General features: G+C 43.8%; 1 protein-coding gene across 5 annotated transcripts in view; it reads left to right on the top strand.

Moving 5' to 3' along the window:
* Positions 1–828: 828 nt before the first annotated feature.
* RSU1 (Ras suppressor protein 1) overlaps positions 829–22,163 on the top strand; it is a 189,309-nt gene continuing 167,974 nt past the window's right edge. Inside the window, exons 1-2 of one of the 5 annotated variants that reach the window (XM_045183669.3) lie at positions 829–1,074; positions 1,325–1,436. In XM_045183669.3, coding sequence (XP_045039604.1) covers positions 1,328–1,436 — 109 coding nt within the window. In that variant the 5' untranslated portion in view covers positions 829–1,074; positions 1,325–1,327. Of the gene's footprint in view, positions 1,096–1,324; positions 1,437–22,163 lie in introns of all 5 variants that reach the window. The other 4 variants (XM_045183664.2, XM_024576023.3, XM_045183660.2 and 1 more) reach the window with 4 other exon arrangements.

Here is a 22,163-nt window from a genome sequence, read left to right as displayed (position 1 = left end):
AGGGATACTTGAGGGAACATAACTTAATAAACAAAGGTACTCCCGCAACATGTATACAAAGAGATGTCCGTCAAAACCCAGGAACCAAGTGGAATCTGATAACCACTCGACTGGAAGGACAGAAAGAATCCCGCTAAAATCGGTAAGTTAGTGGGAACATTGTCTTCAAGAATAACTCATTGGATTTCAAGAAATGGAGAGGAATGTAAAGCTGCAAGATCTTAGTGATACCGTAAAAGCGGCTAAAAAAGAAAATCAGAAAGGCTAGTAAAAAAATGAAAATTGTATAATGAAATCATCATTCACTAGAACACAAAATAAAACGTGAAACAATTTTGGGTGTAGTACTAGAAAAGAAAAGTCATTTATTTATCTTGGTATTTTCCTCTTATTGTGAGACAGAGGTCCATGGCTGGGCGCTGGGGACACACAGCTCATCACGTAGTTCTTGTCTTTGACGAGCTCATAATATAGCGGGAGGCACAATCAGATCTAGAGCTAACGGTAGCAACTTTTAATAAGTGGATTCACAACTGTAGAAGCAGAACACCGAGAAAAGTTTACTTCTAGTTTCCCCAGAACCCAACCCCAGGCACACCACTCCCTCTACAGTCGCTTCTTAAGGTCTCCCACTTCCGCCCACACCACTCCGCACTTCTACCTGCAAACTGATTCTGCGCCAACACTAGTGCGCACGCACCAACCGCGGTCCAATCAGAATCCCAAAGCCGGATTCCAGGCGGAGGGACTACTCTAGGATGGGGCGGGGTCTCGATGCCAATCCCTCCCGCCCCCACCCCCCCCCAAAAAAAACAAACAAAAAACGGACTCATTTTCCTATAGGCGGAGCCTCGCCCTAAGGCCAAGTCTACTAACTGTTCTCCTAATTTGGGAAGGGTCGGGCAAGAACGCGGGCTGGGCGTGGAGCTGAACGTAGCACCGAGTGCGCCTGCGTGGACTGCCGGGACCGGGCGTGTACCTTGTTCTAGTTCCAGTTTAGCTGCGGCGGAGTGCATCTTTCACGCGCGAAGTGCACCGTGCGGAAGCCTGCCGTTTCCACGCCCAACCTGTTAGGTGCTGCCCTCCGCAGTGAGTGTGTGTGGCATTGCATGCGACTTTGATGCCTCCGGGCGGCCGGAGGGGTGCTGGACCCTTCCCACTCCCCTGCCCCGCCCCGACCTTCCCCCTGCACCCGGACGCTGCCCGTTGATGCTCCCTTTCCAGGGCCAGGGGAAAACCGAGAGTGCCAGGCAGGGTTGACTCATTTCTGTCCCCGCACTCTCCTGCCTTCACCCACGTGCTGTGTTGTTGTCGTTTGGTACAGATCATGTCCAAGTCTCTGAAAAAGTTGGTGGAAGAAAGTCGGGAGAAGAACCAGCCGGAAGTGGACATGAGTGACCGCGGCATATCCAACATGCTGGATGTCAATGGCCTGTGTGAGTTCTCGGGCAGGGCCTTCGCATTGGAGGAGCTGGAAGGGCTTCTAAGTTTTCCAAGGAACTGCCGGTCATGGTGTGAGAGGTTGTAATGGTTTATATTCCACCCTGTGTTTGTAGACGTCACTTGTCAAGACCTTAGCTCAGAAAGTTTGCAATCAGAACTCGTTCTGTTTTGGCTGGAAAACGATCATGGGAGCCAGGGCAAGAATCACACAGACGCTCGCTGCTGTGCCTCAGTACCTCAGCAGTTTATGCTGGCGTTTGGCATTCCGGTGGATTTTGTCCATACACTTTACCTATAGCCACGTTATTTTTTAATTGAAAATCATTTTTGAATCATTCTTCTTTTCTTATAATATAGTCTTTGGTCCTTAAATAAACGTCACACAAATGGTATGTGATAAGTGTTCTTGTGCCTGGAGCACATTAAACGTTTCTTGACTCATTGTCGTTTTCTGGGTCTGTGTTCTCTGTAGTTCAGGCTTTTGTTAACTCCAACTTGGTAACTTTGATGTCTTACTAAATTTCCCTCTTGCCTCCATTTTTACAGCCCAATCAATCACTATTGCTTTTGGTGCTATTTTTTCAGTAGCACAGGTCTCTTAGGGTTTTTTGTTTTTTAAACCAGGGATTACAAACTCAAAGGCCCGCGGGGGACACGTGAGGATGGTCATGAACTTCTTAATAGTATCCCATCTGCTACTCAGATACAAACAATTGTTACCACCTGGAGATGTTGGTTCAGTGTTGCCCCCTCCCTTTTTTATTTTTTTTTTAAAGAAACCAGGTGCCTAGATGAAGTTTACTAGTGTTTAGAAGTTGGCAACTGATTTCATTATTTGAAAAAACACTTTTTAAAGGTGAAACAAAGCACCCCTTAGGTTGAATGTGCCTTCACTTTGGACCTTCTCCCTTAAACACTTGTAGTTCATTACTAACAGTAGCGTACCAGTTTCCTGGATGGGACATGCAAGGCCTTCTTGAATCTGACCACCACTTGCCTTAGCTCCTATCCCTTCCATGCATTTAGCGTCCCAGCCATTCTACCTCACTGCCCTACCAGAACCAGAGCACACACTTCCAGGATTGTGTGCCTTTACAAGTATTGTCTCCTCCCTCTCCACTCTTCTGCACCCAAAATATTTGTACCTTTTATCAAGAGTCAGCTCAGACATCACAGCCTGGGTAAAGCCTCTGTCTGTATCAAGTTGACATAGTAGGTGACCCTCTGTTCTGTGAAATTAGACATCCCTTGCTTCATGACTCTTGTTACACAGGATTGTAGTGTGTTTTTAATGTAGGTGTCTCTCTTCTCCGGAGGGGCAAAGCTGTGCAGTATTCGTATTTGTCTTCTCTATAATACTGCCTGGAACACAGTGGTGCGCAAAAATGTGTGGTGGATGGAGGAAAGAAGGCTAGATCAGGCCTGTGAGTTAATGAGATCCAGACCCGGATGTGACACTGCAGAAGAAGGGGAGGGGTCCAGAAGACCATCCGAGATGATGGGTGTCTTGTTAGGCATGGAGAGAGCAGAGTCAGATTGACTGTGACTGCAGGGTTTGTTCCTGGGACAGAGGTTGGGGTTGGTGCCATTAATGCACCTCCTGCCTGTGAAAGGAGATGGAGAGTTGTAGGCGATTTGTATTTGCTCACTCTTAGGAAGATACCTGCCATTAAGCTTACCTTTTGTACTAATTAGCATCTCAGCCTTGTGGTGTGTGTTGGCCTCTCTCAGCGGTGATGGTTTCCTGGTGGCAGCACCAGAACAGCTGTCTCTGGTACTGAATTGGCACCTGTGGATCTGGACGTGTGCCCGAACTGCCCCTGCCTGGCTCCGCCGTGATCCTGCTGCAACAGAGGGGAGATGGCGAGCGTCCAGGAGAAGGCCTGGCTCTGCTGTGCTCTTGGCCTAAGGCTGTCTGCTCCTTGACACCATGTGTCCCGTGGGCTTGAGGGAAGAGGTGGTTTTCATCAGAAGAACGTTTTATTAACACTTCTCAGGTTAGAAGAGGATTTTTTCTGTAATATGGTATAGTTGTTTTGGTTCAGTCGTATTATCTCTTTGAGGCCTTGGCTTTTCTTGAAGAAGAAAAGATAGTCACTTGCTTCCTGAGAAAGACGTTTCCGGTGTAGTATGAGGTGGTGAAAAGTAAGTTTTATGTTTATTCTCATCATGTGACGTGTCCATCTTACATTTTCCTAGAGAAGTAGCTTATGGGGAAATTCAGTGGAAGTGAATTTGGCCTCTGTGGTGTGTGTAGACTCAAGGAGGGGCTATAACTCCCTGGCTGCTGGACTCCTGGAGCCTGGAGGATTCCAGAATGCCTTCAGAAGCTCATTCCTTAACTGAAGTTCATGTATCAGTAGTGCACATAATGCTTACTATTTATATTTTAATATTTCACATATTAAAATGTTTAGCATGGTTATATTAATTGTAGTGAAATAAGTCCCATATTCCTTTACTCACACCATTTTGACTGTCGTCATTAGGTTTTGTGGATTAGTGTGGGGATTAAACATGGGGAATAGTTCATTTGCATGGGCTGAGAATGATTATTATGTCTCACACTTTCCCTTCATTGTCCTTGCTTTTCAGTTTCTCAAAAGATAAGCAAGAATTAAGTTCCAAAGATAAGAGTGGAAGTTTTATGTTTGTTCTCATCATGTGACATGTCCATCTTTCTGCTTAGGAGAATTATATCTTGTAAGTGCAGCACTTTGAGACAGTGAATTGCCTTAAAGAATGTTTTCAGGAGCTTGGGTACCAAAAGCTTTCTGATGGAGAAAACTTCCTAGGCCAGAGACAGCCAGCAGACAGGTTCTAGAGTTTTCTCCCAGGTTCTAGATATGGTCACATCCTGCCCTGAGAGGCAGAAGAGGGCAGTGCTTGTGAGTGGGGCCTTGAAGTTGTACAGAGTGGCTTCAACTTCTCCATCTTTCCCTTACTGCTGTGCACTTTAGAGGCCGCTTAACCTCTCTGAGCCTCAGGTTCCTCATGTCCAGTGGAGAACTAAGTACCCCTTTGACAGGATTGTTTTAGTGCTAAGTGCACTGGTGATTGGGTTGGCCAAAAATTTCATTTGTTTTTTCCTGTATGACTCTAGTAGTGCTTAGGTGTCTTTAACTTCATTTGAAACAATTTTGTTAGATTGCATTGTGACAGCTGTCATATCAGTGTGCATTTAAAAAGAAACTTACTAAAATTGGTGAATTTTTGTGCAGCCATTTTAATATTGAAGATGGAAGAAAATACGTAACATTTTCTGTGTATCATGCTTTATTATTTCAGAAAAGGTAAAAATGCCACTGAGACGCAAAAAAAGATGTGTGCAGATTGTGGAGAATGTGCTGTGACTGATCAAACGTGTCAAAAGTGGTTTGCGAAGTTTCTTGGTACTTTTGACATGTTGGCCAAACAGTTCTTTGCTGTGGGGCTGTCTTATGCATTGGAAGATGTTTAGCAGCACCCCAGGCCTCTACCTACTCTAGAAGCCAATAGTGGGGGGTAACCGACATGCTCGAAATAACCAAATCAATACAGTTATTGGTGAAAATGGAAAATGTGTCTTTTATTTTATGGAAAAAACTAAATGGACTTTTGGGCCAACCCAGTATGTCAACTGCTGAGCACTGTGCCTGCCACTGAGTGTGTTGGTGTGAAATGTTAACTGTTAATGGGAATTTCCAGATGGAGCCTGATGAGCCTCAGATGTCACCAGCTCCACCACACGGACCTGAACCAAGAATGTCATGGTTAATTACCCTGAGTGAGGCATTTTGTCCCTTGCTGATGTTTTTACGGGGCTTGTTGGGACCTGAAGGGCTTGGTGCTTTTGTCTAGGAGTCTTACAGATTTAGATTGCTGTTATTTTTTAAATTATCCCTCAATTTTTATTTTTTTCATTTTCTTCATTTTTTTCTATGTGATATGTAATCTCCAGACATGTTCTCCATAAAGCTTCCAAGAGTAATGACACTGATTTTGTTCTTTTTATTAAAGAAATTTTACTGCCGAAACTCTTCCACATAGCAGCTGTATTCACCTGGATGACAAAGCTACTTTTAAAGGGCCTTGTAATCAGCTTCCAGGAGCCGAGAATCCCATTAGCAGCCTGGAAGACTTTTCTTATTTCTTTTAAGTCTTTTGTGACGTTTTAATCTCTTCAAGTTTACTGCCTTCTGGGTGTTCAGGCCTTTATCAGTTTTTTTCGTTAGACTAACATATCTTTCAGATCAATCTTAAAGAAAAATAACCTGCTTCAGAGGAAGTGGTCTTTCTAAAGGACCCTACAAAATAATCCACGGAAGTACTCACAGGTGGTTATCTGGAAGGGCTGTTTCAGAAGCCGAGTTAAACCTGGAACTAGCCACCTCTTCGGAATTACCAGTTACAGACATACCTTGTTTGATTGCACTTCACAGATGTTACGTGGTCTACGTATTGCAGGCAAAGGCCCTTTAGCAGCAAAAGATTACGTCTCACTTTATTGCGATACTTCTACTTCTCTAAATTGTCTGTATAGGGCCACCTTTGTGGGATTTTTCCTAATCTTTTTTTGTTTTTTGCATTTCCATTTAACCCCCTCATGGGCCCCCCAGCCCCTGCAGTCACCACACTGTTGTCCATGTCCATGAGTCCTTTTTCCTTCTTCCTCTATCCTCTAACCTCCCCCCACTCCAGTAGCTGCCATCCTGCTCTCTCTCTATGAGTCTGTCTCTGTTTTGCTTGTTAGTTCAGTTTGTTCATCATGGGCCATTTACATAATGCAATACTACTCAACCATAAAAAAGAAGAAAATTCTACCCTTTGCAGCAGCATGGATGGACCTGGAAAACATTATGCTGAGTGAAATAAGCCAGTCAGAGAAAGACAAACACCATTTGATTTCACTCATATGTGGAATCTAACGAGAACCACCTTTGTGTTTTGAAACCTGCGGTATCTTGGCCTGGGAAGCCCTTTTGTCTCTCTAGCTAACTCCCCTCTCCCTTGCCACTTAATGCTAATTAAAGAAGGAAAGACTTATCCATCCACATGACTCCATTCTTAGGTCACCTCCTCTGAGGAGCTCCCCTAACATCCCATCCAGCCTGGTTTAAGTACCTCTTGCGCCGGTGTGCTTGCTTTTGTTATATGTGTACTTGGCATTGTGCTTGGGGAAAGTTGATTGAAGAAGGATGCTGTTGCCTTATTTAAGAATTCAGGTGAGCTAGGGTGGAACACATAGCACAGGTAAGTGAACGTAGCCCTTGTCGCCCTGCCACAGGCTTCTCTCTCACTTTCCAGAGAGAGCACAGTGTACAACCATCAGGGACATGATAGAGCTGCTCAATCTTCAGTCTTTGATTTTAGGGCAGAGTAGAATCTGAAAATGTTTCGTCCAGGTAGGAAATAAAAATAAGGAAAAACTGTGACCCCTTTGGGGTAACCGATCTAATAATGAATGGCCTTTTACAATTTTTCAATCATTTGACATTTCAGTGCTAGTCATCTGTGGCTTCTTTTTTGTTACTAATGGCCTACCCTTGGGCAGGTCACCTACCCTCTCTGTGCTGCAGATTCCTCATCTGTGAAATGGAAATAGTAAGAGCAGCTACCTCCTAGAATTGTTCTGAGACATCATTTATAAAGTGCCCATTCATTTGGGCTGCTGTGACAGGACTCCACAGGCTGGGTGGCTCGTGGCTCTGGAGCCTGGAAGTGTGAGATCAAGGCCTGGGCAGGTTCAGTGTCTGGTGTGGGCCTGCTTCCTGTTTCAGAGACAGCCATCTCCTCACCGTGTCCTCACAAGGTAAAAGGGGCAAGGGATGTCTTTGGAGTCTTTTATTAGGGTACCAATCTCTAATTCATGAAGGCTTCTCCCTCATGACCTCATCACCTCCCCAAGGTCCCACTTCCTAACACCATCACAAAATGGGGGTTGGGTTTCAGTACATGAATTTTAGGGGGAAACAAACATCAGTCTATCACATGGCCCATATTAGTCTTAATATTCACTATTATATTTTCAGCTCTGTTTTGTCTGTGATTGTATAGAATACGCAGTTTTTGGAATTCTTGGTCAGGGCACTTCTCCCGTGGTCTTCACCTGCTTGTCTCTCTGTTTCATCCTGTCTGGGCACGCAGTGCTCATTCCTCAGAGATGGAGGCTTCCCCAGGAGAAGTTAGATGGGCGTGTCACTGTGTGGGGTTAGGGAGAAAAACTGGCCTCACACACACGGCCACTCTTCAGAGCCGTGGCCAGCGCGGGAGGTGGCTGGGGGGACAGCAGCGTACTTCACAGGATTTTAGTTGTGTGCTTGTGTCTCTTGAGAATGACAGACATAAGCATAAAAACTGTTGGCAATTTTTCAACTATTAAGATACCATATGTCTACCAATAGCTATTACCAATAGCTATTCATTGAGTGTTTTTTGTTTTTCTTTTTTGTGATGCACACTATCTAAGCTGCATCTTTGGGAGTTTCCTCCCTTTTGAATCTTTAAATTACCCAGTGATAAATTAGTATTTGCTATATTAAGAAAGCTGTAAGCTATTTAATGGATCAGAAGTAGTTAGATTTTTATCATAAGAAACCATAACACCTATTGCTTTGCCATTATAGCCAGCTTTTAATTGTGATATTCAGTTCTGGGGTTGATATGGATAATAATGGAAGGCCAGATCCTGGATCCTTTTTTCATAAATCTACATGAACTTGATTTAAAGAAGTCCGATCTAGATACGTGAGACCTACTGTTACGAAGCAAAAACCAAAATTGGTTTCTTTATATAACATAGAGGCCTGTTGCTCTATTGAGTAGCAAGTTTGTGAAGGTTGACTTACTTTTTTATTTTAAGGGCATAAAAATGTGGCTTTCCAATTTTCCTAGCACCATTTATTGAAGAGACTTTTCTTTTCTCTCCTTAAAATTGAAAAAAATTTTTTACCATTACTGTTTTCCTCCTTATACCCCTTACCCCACCCTCTGCCATCCCCACACTGTTGTCCATGTATCCTTTTTCCTCGATCCCTCTCCCCTCTCCCCAGAGCTGTCATCTGCTCTTCATCTATGAGTCTGTCTCTGTTCTACTTGTTAGTTCAGTTTGTTCATTAGATTCCACATCTGAGTGAAATCATGGTATTTGCCTTTCCCAGACTGGCTTATTTCACTCAGCATAATGGTCTCCAGGTCCACCCATGCTGTCACAAAGGGTACAATTTTCTTCTTTTTCTGTGGCCGAATAATATTCCATCGTATAAATGTCTCATAGTTGTTTTACCCACTCATCTACTTATGGACACTTGGGCTGCTTCCATATCTTGGTGACTGTAAATAACACTGCAGTAAACACAGGGAAGCTTATGTTCTTTCAAATTAGTGTTTTGGGTTTCTTTGGGTGAATTCCCAGAAGTGGAATTGCTGGATCGTAAGGCAGTTCCAGTTTTTAATTTTTGAGGAACCTCCATACTATTTTCCACAGTGGCTGCACCAGTCTGCATTCCCACCAACAGTGCACAGGGTTCCCTTTCTCCACATGCTCACCAGCACTTGTTGTTTGTTATTTATTGATGATAGCCATTCTGACTGGTGTGAGGTGTTGGGAAAATTGGACAGAGACATGCAATGAAACTAGACCACTTTCTTATGTCACAAGAATAAATTCAAAATGGATTAAAGACTTAAATGTTAGACCTGAAACCATAAAAATCCTAGAAGAAAACATAGTAAAATCTTGGACATAGCTCATAGAAATATTTTTTCTGATATGTCTCCTCAGGCAAGGGAAACAAAAGAAATAATAAATAAATGGAACTACATCAAAATAAAAAGTTTTTGCACAGCAAAGGAAACAGTCAACAAAATAAAAAGACAACCCACTGAATGGGAGAACATTCGCTGATACCTCTGATAAGGTGCTAATATCCAAAATGTATAAAGAACTTATAAAACTCAACCCCAACAAAAAAAGCCCCAAAACAATTAAAAAATGGGCAAAGAATCTGAATAGACACTTCTCCAAGGAGGATATAAAGACAGCATATATATATAAAAAGATGCTCAATGTAACTAATGATTAGAGAAGAGGCTTTCTTTCCTCCATGTTTTCTGGCTTCTTGTAGAAAATTATCTGCCCGCATATGTGTGGTGTTATATCTTGGCTTTCAGTTTTGTTCCATTGATATGTTTTTCGGTCCATTGATCTGTGTCTGTTTTTCTGCCAATACAATAGATACTATTTTGATTATGGTGGCTCTGTGGTATAATACCTTGAGAAGAGTATGCTAAGTAAAATAGGTAGGTCAGAAAAAGCTAAGAACCACGTGATTTCACTCCTTTGTGCGATAGAAAACTGAAACTCATGGACAGACAGAAACTCATGCAAGAGGGAAGGGGGTAGAGGGAGGGGGATGGAGGGGACACCTAGTATGCGGTGGTGGGAGATGGTTTGACTTGAGGTGATGGGCACACGGTGCAATATACAGATATAGTATAGAAATGTACACTTGAAACCTACTGGTATATGATCTTAGAAATCAATGTCACTTCAGCAAATTAAATAAATAATAGATACGAAAAAAGTGTGGTCAGGAACAGGCCATGTAGATCACGTGCTTGACCAGTAGGGGTCAGTGTCCAGCCTCTGCGGTTTCCTTAGGCTTCCTCAGACCACACTCAACCGTCATTCACTCCTGCCTGGGCAGTTGCTTCCTCGTTCTGGTCATGCCTCTTTCTTCTAGTAAAGAGATATATTATCTCTTATGGTACTTTATCTAAGAAGCTCACAGTCTCTCTGACCCAAAGCACCTTTAATACCTTAATACCGGGGTTTTTCATAACTGCAGTGTGTGCCTGAAGCCTCTGCTGCGGTCCCGGGGCTTTTGGATAGAGAGGTGCTGATTAGTTAGTGAGTTTCCCAGTGAAAGATGGGTGAATGGAATTTGCTGTTTCCCCTTTGGGCATATTTCATCAATGTGTGATGTTTAAAAGTGAAAGAGTATTTTGGATTTGAGATGCTGGTAAAGCCAAAAAGACAAGTGATAGTATAATAATTACTTTATTAGTTTGCTAGGCTGCCATGCACAATACCACAGACTTGGGGACTTAGAACTACAGACATTTGTTTCCCACAGTCTGAAAGGCCGCAAGTCCAAGATCAAGGTGCAGACAGGGTGCGTTTGTCCTGAGGCCTCTCTCCTTGGCCTGCAGATCCTGCCTTCTCGTTGTGTCCTCACCTGGTCTTCCCTCTGTGTGTGTGTGTCCCTGGGGTCTCTTTGTGTCCACTTTCCTTGTCTTAAAAGGGTTCCAGTGAGTTTGGATTATGGCTCATCTTAATGGCCTCATTTTAACTTCATCACTTGTTTAAAGGTCCTGTCTCCAAATACAGTGACATTCTGAAGGTTAGGGCTTCAGTGTAGGAATCTTAAGAGCCACAACTGAGCCCATCACATCTACATTAGAGGTTCTGATTGGTTCACACTTGAGTGCTTACACTGGGGTAGGTGCTTCTCACACTTAAACCATCACCCTTTGGTGCAGCGTTTTATGGATGAGAAAGCAAAAGTTTATCTAGAGTACGTAAGTGCCGGCATCACACAGTTAGAGGCCACCCTTAAGTGTATCTGACACCTTTGTTCTGTAATAACTGTGCTGTGTTGAGCCCCACCCCGGAAGTGTAACGGGGGCCTGGCTCAGATGTTGAGGAGTGGAATTTCCAGGGCTGCCTGGGCCAGCAGCCCTTACCTCAAGACATTTACTTTCAGAATTCTTGAAAACACTGGGCAAATAAAATGCATTATTTGGACAGCCTGCAGCCTGGAAATTTAGTTTTATCACATTGTTGTAGAGCTTTAACTGTGGAGGAAAGCACTAGAAGCAGCTTACTATCTGGTCAATGTTAACTGTGCACCCTCCCCTTTTCCTTATGGTTTTCTAAAAGATTGTTAATCTTAACTGAATTTAACAATCAGTTATGAGGTGTCTTTACACTCTATATTAATTCATTTTTCCTATTTTCAAACGTAGAACATTAGCTCCAAACACTTCATGAAGTGTGCTGGAGACGATTGTGCTGGGGAAGTACTGGGTCACATATCATACCAGAGTAAGCCTGAATTACATGAAATGGCACGGTAGGTTTAATTTACTTGTGCTTCATAAAGAGGCTTTTCCTTTAATGTATTTTTCTGCATATCTGCTAATTATTGCTTTGGACTCAATACTGTATTTTGCTGTGTATAATGCACATTTTTTTGCCCCAATTTTTTGAGGGAAAAATAAGGATGTGCATTATACATGGGTGTAATGATTACATACCATGGGTATAATAATGGGCATACTAATCCCGTGTATAATGTGCACAAAACATGGGTGTGCATTGTCATAGGAGTGTGTTACACACCACAAAATATGGCAGGTCACAAATTTAAGGGTAAACAGGGCCAAATGAAAGACATACATCAGACAACACAGTTAACTGGAAGGGGTCTTAGCCTCTTGGTTTTCTTAAGGCACAGTGCAGACCAGAGACTGGTAACATGGTTTGCAACCTCAGTATACAAGATTGTCTTGCAAATGTTCCTATGCAAGTTAGTCTTTTAGACCTGTAAATATTTAAGTCTTCAGGCTGAGAGGCACCTATTTAACCTGTTATATATTTGTATTCTATGAGTTGTGCAGTCTTGATTAGAAGGACGAATAGATAATACAGTTAAAATGCCTTATACACATGGAGTGTATTAATGCACACACACGCACACACACGCATGCTTGCCTTTTGCTTGACATTGTACTAAGCTCTCCTTATGGATTATTTCCTTTATATCTCCCAGTTTCATTAGGATTATCATCCTTCTCCTCCTCATCCAGGTTTTACTGGAGGAAACAGATTTCTAGAACTTACGTAACTTGCTCTAAGCCACACAGCTAATAAGCAGTAGAGCCAGGATTGGGACTTGTGCAGTCAGACTTCAGAAGCTGTGTTCTTAGCTTGTGCTGCCCTGCCTTATTTATGTCACGGATGCTTTTGACAGACTCGTGCACATGCAGAGATAAACAGCGAATTTAGCAAGTGTGCCCTGAGTGCCTACTGCAAACCAGGCCCATTCTAGGCCTGCCGGTGTGGGCTAATGATCCTGTATGGGTTTAGGAGTGTGTCTATGGGTGTCCACGGAGGTGGACCCGCCCGTGCTCCTGCCGATTGCCTGAGGACATAGGAACCCTCCTTTCAAAACACACATACTTTAAGAAAAATCTACTTCAAAACAACTTTGAGGTATTTGTATAGGTAAGTGCATATGTGGCAGTACAGCTTGATGTATTTTCAGACCAAGAAACGGAACATGATCAGCACCCAGGGCCCCTGCGTCTCCCAGTCCTGTCCCCTCAGGGATTGTCCCAATTCCGAAAGTATAGATTAGCTTTGCCTATATTTACGAATCATTCAAACAAAGGATTGTGCAGTATGCACTCTTGAGTGTCTGGTTCTCTTTTTCAGCAGCGTGTTCACGAGACTCATTCACGTTGTGAAGTTGGTTGTAGATCCAATGAGTGACTCCAGCAGGTTTTCCTTCGTCCACTGTTGACGGACATGTGGGTCATTTCTAGGCTCGGGCTGTTATGGACAGTGCTGCTGTGAACTCACGAATACATTCTTTTCGGTCAACACATATATTCTTTGCTGTTGGTTGTATACCGAGGAGGAGAATTGTTGGGTTGTGGAGTACTGTCTTACATACTTTTTTAAATGGAAGGGAAGAATCACCAAAACGGGGGAACTATCTGACACTCACAGTAGGCCCCCTTTATCTGTGGTTTCATTTGCTGTGGTTTCAGTTACCTGTGGTCACCCTTGGTCCAAAAATATTAAATGAAAGATTCCAGAAATAAACAGTTCATAAGCTTTAAATTGTCTGCCGTTCTGAGTCTTGTGAGGAAACCTCCTGCCATCTCCCTCCACCCTACCCTGGACCTGGATGGTCTCTTTGTCCCTTGTCTCCATGCTGTATGTGCTCCCTGCCTGTCAGTCACCAAGAAGCTGTTGTTATCGTGTCTACTGTTGCAGTATTGCAGTGCTTGAGTTCTAGTAACTGTTAATTAATGCCCCAAAGCACAAGAATAGTGATGCTGGCAACTTAGGTGTACGGGTACCAGAGAAAAGCCCTGAAGTGCTTCCTGCAAGTGAAAAGGTGAGAGTGCAGTTGGTAAGATATTTTGAAGAAAGAAGGAGAGACATACACACATTCATTATAATTAACTGTTTTACTATTATAGTTATTAATCTCTCCTGTGCCTAATTTATAAATTAAACTTCATCATAGGTATGTATGTATAGGAAAAATCATAGTATGTATAAGGCCCAGGACTATCCACTGTTTCAGGCCTCCCCTGGGGTTTTGGAACGCATCCTCTGGGGGGAAGGGTGCAACTGTAATAAGGGAGGCAGTAAAAGGCCATGGCACATTCTAGAATGTAAGTGCTATAATGGAGGTAAGTTGATTTGAAACTCCCATTAAAAGGGAAATGTTCAGCAGTTTTTTCAGGGTTAGTAAAATCTTCAAGGTTCAGAGTCAGCTTTATTCTATATCTACCTACCTACCTCTCTCTCCCCTTTCTATCCTCCTTCCCTTCTTCTTCTTTGTGTTGTCTGTATGGACTAATTTTTCTTGCATAAACTATTTTGTTTGTGTAACATAAAATAGGTGTATTTTTAGAAATCAGTTGTAGAACCCTAGAAATCAAAAAGTTAAACTCCTCATTTACAGGTGAAGGGACTCTGGGAACCTCAGAAGTAGAGTGATTTTTTCAGGTTCCACAGATACGAGAAACAGAACTGAGGCTGCGGCCAAGGTTTCTAGATTCCAGATCTTCAGCTGCTTCTTTCCAAAACGGGAAAATAATGTTCACACCTGGGTGGAGTGTTCTTTTCAAGATGGGGGAAATTCCTGTCATAACAAAACGAGTATAAACCTGAATGGGAAGATTTCTTTCTATTTTGAATGAAATATGACAGTTACATAAAGTGACTCAAAGCAAAGCCTGAGGCCCAGATTGTAGTCACGTGAGCCCGATAAAAATTGCTGGATCCTCTAGAGCACAAATACCTCATTTTGAAGATGAAAGTCTGAATTCAATTATCGATTCTGTGAAACATTTTAAAAAAGAGATAAGAAAGAACTAATATTTATGTGATGTCTGCTATATCAATATGCTGTGCTGGGCACTTTACAGCCACTCATTAGAATCCAAAACATTAAAATAAAGTAAGGTAATAACGTTACCAGGTAATGTTTACCAAATTCTTAAAACATGGCTGGCACGGTTGTCAAAACTTTGTTACCTCATCTCCTCCTCATAATAACCCCATGTGATAGTACTCTCTTTAACTGTATCTCTTGCAGTTTTAAATGAGAGAAATGAGGCACAGAGATGGAGTAACTTGCCCGTGGTTTCGGGGCTAGTGAGCAGACAATTCTCTGAAAGCTGTTTTCGAACAAGAAACTGATTCGTGCTGACCCTGTTTTGTACTGGCCAAACAAGTACAGCAAACGAATATCTGCAAATGGCCCCATGGTATGGCATTTAAGGTATCGGAAGGATATAAGGGATATTGGTCTCCCCAATATCCCTTATATCCAGCGTCTCCAGGCTGCAGACGCCCCACGCTCCAGTCACTTGGCAGCCATCTCCGTAATGGATATTTATCCCATCTCCAAGGGATATTTTTCTCCCCAAGTGAGGATGTGAGCAGTATCAAAGGGCATGCTTTCCTTTTCAGACAGTACAGTGCATTCTCAGCTCCCGTGTGTCTCTGGAGATGAATGAGGCAGCTGGTGGGCATGGGCACTTTTTTCTTCTCAGCATCTGCTGTTAGGCATTTCTTTCCGATTCCTCATTTCTCTCCTTGAGCAGCCTCCGCCTCCGACTCCCTCCACACCTCTTACCTCAACCTAGAGCCTGCTTTTCTCTGGAAAGGCAAGCCCCCTTCAGAAGCAGGGAGAATGGAATCTAGACCTGCTGCCTGCACAAGAGGTGGTTCTTGGAGGTCAGAAAGCTGGAAGTCCTTCGGCAGCCACTAAATACAGCACTTGAGAACCTCTGTGCCACCGGTCCTCACCGGCACCCATGGTTTGTTCTCGAGGGCAGTTCATATTGTAGTTACCCTTGTCTTTGAGTTCTTTCCCATGCCATTCCTTATCCTGACCTCCAGGTGCTGCCTTCTCCAGTCTCAGATAACTAACTAGTCCGATGGACTGATACTCCTCAGCTGCCCCCAGCTCAGAGCTGGGGTGGTTTCTTTCTGACCGGCTACAGAGTCTCCCTAGATTTCCTTCCGGCCTGATGTCTGTCCCCACGATCCTGCTCCATCAGCTTCCCCAGATCCAGATAGAACCTAGATGGACATAACCTAGATGGCGCCCACAAACCCTCGCCTCCACGGCCCCTCCAAATACTGTTAGACTCTACCTCCTGCCCCACAGAGCTCTCCCAGTGAGATCTTCAAAATGGCCTGTGTGTCAGCTGAGCAAATGCAGAATTTTCTAACTATTGATCATAACTGTCATTTTTGAGTGCCGACTCTGTACCAGATACTACTGGCATTAGCCTTTATTTGAGGAGCAGTGTATTTTTTTCCATTTTACCAATGGGGAAAATCACTATGTGTTAATAAGAACATTAAGTGTTTGCCTGTCGTACACAGTAGTCCCCCCTTTCCTGCAGAGGGTGCGTTCCAAGACCCAGTGGATGCCTGAAACACGGATCGTACCAAACCCTTCATATATGTTTTTTCCTATATGTGCATACCTGTGATAGAGTTTAATAATTTGGCACAGTAAGAAATTAACAACAATAGCTAGTAACAGCAACCAACAGTAAGTGCAATAAAAGCTATGTGAGTGGGATCTCCCAAAAATCCTGTACTGCACTCACCTTTTCACTTAAGGGAAGCACCGTGGGCTTCTTTCCGGCATTTCTGAATTGCAGCTACCACTACCCGTGGCCATCGCCAAGTACAGTAGGGTTACTTGGACGCAGCACTGCGACGCTGCGGCCACAGTCGTCAGATTACGGAGGTGGCTGCCAAGGGACTGGAGCGCGGGGCGTCTGCAGCCTGAAGACGCTGGACAAAGGGGTGACTCACGTCCCAGGCGGGACCGAGTGGAACTCGCAAGATTTCCTGTGAGTCTACAATGGTGGGGAGTTTTAAAACTTAGAAACTGTTTATTTCTGGAATATTCCACTTAATATTTCAGACTGTGTTTGTGAGTAACTGAAACTGCAGGTCCGGGGGCACCTGTAAGTGAGGTGGTTGAGGGCAGTGACCGTGCTTCCCTCATGTCACCCCCTCTTATACCAGGCAGGTAGTCTTGCAAAGTGGTCATAATTTATGGAGCATTTGATAATTTCGCCCTACTTAAGCTTCATGAGCAGTGAGAGGCTGCGTATCTTAGGTAGCTCTCTATGTTTTTTGCTTTAATTTTCCCAGGCAGCTTCAGAGATGCAGTTTGTCTTTGCATAAAATGGGTTTGGTTGGGAACAGCATGGGCTCCACGTTGTCAATGACACAGTGCCCTGGGTCTGCTGTCTTTTAACTTAACGTCCCAAATGGTTCAGAGCCCCGAGTCAAAGGCCAGCTCACGGGAGGTTCTCACACGTGAATCTCTGTGCTTATTTACATATAGAAAGAAGTATCCCTACCCCCCACCATGGTTGCATACCATAAATTGCTTTCTGTTGAGTGAAAGAGCAGTTCACTATGGTTGATAGACCCTTTATCTGTAAAGGAATTCAGTCAAGTAATCAGTTTTGAAAACTTGCTCCTAAAGAGTCTCCAACTCTCCAAAATAATTAGTTGTGAAGAAAAGGAGGGCTTTCATACCATGGCGATTTTCTTTTCGAAGTTTTAAATTATGAGCAGAATTTGAAAGAAAGGTTTTTCTGATTCTGAGCGTGTTGATGAATATGATATTTGTATTATGTCTTGGTACCAAACATTTTATTGTCTGTCTTCACTTTAATTTATTGTCAGAAGCTGCATATTTAAGAAGATCTGAATCTATATCCTACTACCAAGGGTGAAATAACTTCAGCCATGTGACACGGGCAGGCATTTTAATCACGCAACGTGGAGACGCAAAACCCAAATTGGTCAGCACTGCTTCCTGATGCTGACGTCCGGCTGGCTCCCGCATTCCCGTGGAGTCCCTGAACCGGGGTTATTTAGGGCTGTTGCTGTGTCCAACCTACTGGGGAGCCAAAATGGAAAAGCCATTTGGACCATCTTTCATTTTTGTTCAAATTAATTCTTTTTGGTCTACAACTTTGGGAGGAAACGTATTAACATATAGTACTATTTGCAGTGTAATTCCTGGGATGGCACAGAATTTGAATGGTGTCCCCTGGACTTGTCAAACAAGGTGGCTGTCTTTGAATATCTCAGGGGGGGATGGTGGCTCTTCAAACATAGCACTGTTTGGTACCACAAGTGCTATCAAGAAGGGGTAAACCATTTGCCTTCTGAGGATTGCAGTGTTTCTGTGATTGCTTCAACGCACAACGCAGCCTGTGAAGTGACCTGGTGGCTGCAGTCCACTTCTCGTGAGCGATGCTACAGGACCTTTCATTTGCAACCCAAAGGCAGCCAGTTTCGACCTGTGACAAGATTGCGGGAACTCTCAAGCCTCATACCGCTTCGTGTGTTTCCAAGTCTCAGTCCCCTAGTGTCATCCGAGCTGTGTTTTTTCCTCTGGAAGTAAATGTCATGCTGTAAAGCCAGAACTTTCTACCCTCTCTGAAGTGCTACCAGAGGAATAATTTGCTTTCTAATTTGCCAAAATGAAACTGTGGAGACAATTTCCAGTGTGCCACATCTTTGTGATATGTTGGGCTATTTTGAAAGCAAGTCTATAATTTCATCTTAGGGGGCTGCGGATTTCATCATGCTTATTTTTCTCTTCTGATGCTGCCTACTTTATGCTGAAGAAGGAGGGGAAAACCAACATATTTTAAATAATATCTTGCTCCACGTGTTATCTAGAAAAGATGATTCTTTTTCTAGAAGTGTTTAGTTAGTCCTTTGATTTTTCTGATTTTATTTCATTAAAACATTGGCTGCCCCTCCAGTCCTGTACCTTCCCCGTTTTCCAGCTCTTTGCTCAGATAGGGAAGCTGCGGCTGCTTCATAGCCTCCAACTTCCCTGCCTTCCAAGTCTAGCTCCAGTGCCTGGTATGCCTCTGCCTCTGCAGCGTTTTGGGGTGTGTCAGCCATCCCACAAGAAGTCACGTTCCCTCCTGAATTGCTGACATGTTCTCTGTTGTCACAACCCTTTTATACCTCGCATTTGAGGGTTTTGGTGCATGTTCTGTGTTCCCTAAAATGAGTGAGAATGCAGTTTATTACCCAAACCAGGGTTGTTTTGAGAGGAGCAACAGACACCACCCAAGACTGCCCCAGGCTAACCAGGGGGTACGGTCCACATTACTGCTCTAAGGGTCTCCAAGGCAGAGATTTGACACTCTCAGTGTGCTGTGCGAATACCTGTCAGTGAATCCTTGGTTGTCTTTCTTGTGAAATTCTTGAACAAACCAGGTCCTCTTTGTGCATTTTCCTGCTGACTTCCTTTTTGTCTAGACAGCAAATGATCACTGATCCTATACACAGCGCCAGCATCCTCACCCCACCACCCCTATTCTCACAAACACCTCCCTCCCAATGATTCTGTTCCCCACCCCCCGTCTGTTTTTGGCCTGATACAGTGGTGTGCACCCAAACCCCATGTTAAAGGCCAGAGACGGAGTGGCAGCCGTGGCACGGCCACGCTCAGCTGTGTGTGTCTGCATGCCTCTTGGTCATTTAGTTGGCTTTGGAAACGTACTCAACTTTGAAAATGGCTGGGGGAAGAATAGTGTAATGTTGCTCTAGGAATTTTAATAACAGTTTTCACTGTTCTGGCGGTGCTCACTCTTGATGGTTTGTGGCCAGCAGGACCACTGGCGTCTGTTCACACAGCGGAAGGTCTCCCAGGGTGCGACTCAGGCTCGCAGCGCAGGTCACAGGGCGCGGCCCGCGTCCACTTTCCCAATGTGTTTGACTAGAGTGGCTTTTGTACTTTAAAGTAATTTATCCTATCTTGGTGTACCTTTTTTCCCCTTCCTTTTTCTTTTTTGAAGAATTTTTCTGAGTTTATGTGAGCCAAACTGACAATTGCGGGCAAGCAAAGCCTCACTGGTTTAGGCAAGTGCCCCTCCCCTCTTATTTAACAGTGCAGTTTGCACAACGTGAGACTCACGTTGAATCTCTGTCGCCAAGTGGCGGGGAGTGGCAGCTCTGTGAATACGCCTGTTGCCGCTCTGCTCTGTCTTTGCCTGTGATTCGCTTTGTGATTGGTTCTGTGATTTTGATTGTGTTCAACCACACTTCTCTCCCCATAAACTGAACCAAGAGTCCTTGGTTGCCCTAAATATTTCCTCCAAGATTTTTCTATTAACTTTTTCTTTTCTCCTCTATTTTTTCTCCCTCTTACCTACTTTAGCATGTAGCCCTATAACAAGAGTGAGAAAGATAAAAATACATTCTAGTGATATGATCAGCTGAAGCCACAACTGGATTTCTGTTCTCTATTAAAAAAAAAAAGAAGGAAACAAGTTTTAACTCTTTCTTTCTTGCTAAGCGCTTGTTGAAATGGCAGAGTGAAATGATTGGAAAGAACCAGCTTTCCCTAATTAAATCTTTCATTATGAGTGTTACCTAGGAGAAGAGCAAAGTTTCTTTCTTTTTAATTAGTAAGTTGTGGTATTTTAGGAAAAATTAAGGCAGGAGTATAGGACTATCCGTGTTCTTCTGTAATCACAACGGATTTCTGTGACACTTAAATGGAGTAGTCTGCCAGTGTATGAGATTGCTAGTTGTCTGCTCGTTGTAGTTTGCCCCACCCTTCTTGGTAGTAAAACCCCTAATCTTAGCTGGCATGTGGTCACTTGGAATACAGACTGCATTTCCCTACCTCCCTTGCAGCTAGGTATGACCGTATTACAAAATTTGGATTAATTGCTTTTAAGTGGAAGTGTCCTGTGCAACTTCTTGGAAGTTTCCTAATAGAGGAAGTCTTTTTTTTGTTTTCTTTCTGTCTTCTAAAGGGACTGCAGATGTGATGGCTGAGCTTAGGCAGCCATAGGGATCCATGCATTGGAGGTGGTTGAGCAACAAGATACCAAGAACCCCTGGAGTGCCTCTGTGTAAATGAGAAACTCCTGTTTCATGTGACCGTTCTTATTTGTGGTTTGTTCTCACATGAAGCTGGTCATAATCTGAACTATGAATCCATTTCATCTTCTTAGGTAGGAGGGTAGGTCTTTGAGATGTTTTTTATCAGATTATATAACTGAGATAAGGGAACGCTTTACCTGATGGACAAGAAAATTGTAACTGATAAGTAAAAATGTATGAGCTGTTCTGCAGTCTCTAAAATCTTAATGTCATGTGAGAAGACACTGTTGTGACTCTTAAAAACCACAAGAATGTTCTTCTCCTACTTTTCCTTTTCCTTCCCCTTCCTATAGTTGTTTGGTCCTAAACTCAGGACCAAAAAGAGAGGTGTGACTTAGAGTGGGGGTGGGGACCTGTGTGGGGTGAGGAGCCTGGCCGGGAAGGTCCAAAGCAGGGAAGCAGGGCAGGCGAGGAGGGTGGAGGCAGGTGTGGAGGGTGTGTCTGAGCAGAGTGGCCGTCCAGGTGGGAGGCAGGGGTGGAGCGGGGATTGGTTACTGCATTACTACCCTGGATATTTCAAGAGGCTCAGAAGAATCCAGAGTCTGCTCATACATGGTTTAGCAGGAATAAGAAAACACAGGTGAGTCTCAGGGGCTTGAGAGGCTCAGTGGTGATTCCTTAGGGTGGATTCTTAGGTGCTCAGAACATATTTCATCTGTAGATATGAACCATTAAGATATACTAAGAAATCAAGGTTTCAGGAAAGCCCAGTCAGAAGTGTCCAGCAGTGTCCTTTATCCCCGACTGGTCATGCACCTGTAGCCTGGCATAAGCCATCAATTTGCATGTCCCTAAACATGTGAACAAGTTGGCCCTGGGCACTTCGGGGCATTTTCAGCTTGGAACAGAACATCACACATCTCTAGCTAACCTACTCGTCCCGATCTTGACCAAGAATCAGTATCAGACTTCCATATTTCCCTGCAGATAAGGGTAGAGCTGTAGGATAATTCTATGCAGTTACATGTAGAGCTATTGGTGAAATAAGTAAGTAGGTTAAAGGTAATGGAAGCCAGACTGTCACTCTTAGGGAAGGGAATTACACATTTGGTGAGGGGATTACCAAAGAGAGGAAGAAAACTTGAATGAACAAGGTCATGCTGCATTGGAATTGGGTTTGTTGGTGTGAACTCATGGTTTTCAAAAATAGAAATAGTGAAGTCAACATATAGGTGTGTGTGTGCGTGTTCACATGGATGCTAGCACTCCCACTGCCAGGGCCTGAGAACACTGAGCCCTAGAGAGCAGTGCTCACATCCAGTACCCAGATTTTGGCTTATGTATACATTTTCCGCAAAAAAGGAACCAGAGCTTATTACAGAGGTGGCTGATTCCAGGGCTGTGGCGAAAAAAGCACAAGAGGAGCTTGACTATCTTGTGCGAGAAAGCGAGGCAGTGCTCGGGGTGACGGGACCTGCCAAAGGGGCTCAGCACCCAGGTTGGATGGGCTCCAGCTGGCCAGCTGGGTCAG

Source organism: Desmodus rotundus, chromosome 4 (assembly GCF_022682495.2).
Source record: "Desmodus rotundus isolate HL8 chromosome 4, HLdesRot8A.1, whole genome shotgun sequence".
NCBI classification, from domain to species: Eukaryota; Metazoa; Chordata; class Mammalia; order Chiroptera; family Phyllostomidae; genus Desmodus; species Desmodus rotundus.
The sequence above is the reverse complement of the archived record's forward strand: the minus strand, read 5'-3'. Positions and strand labels throughout refer to the sequence as shown.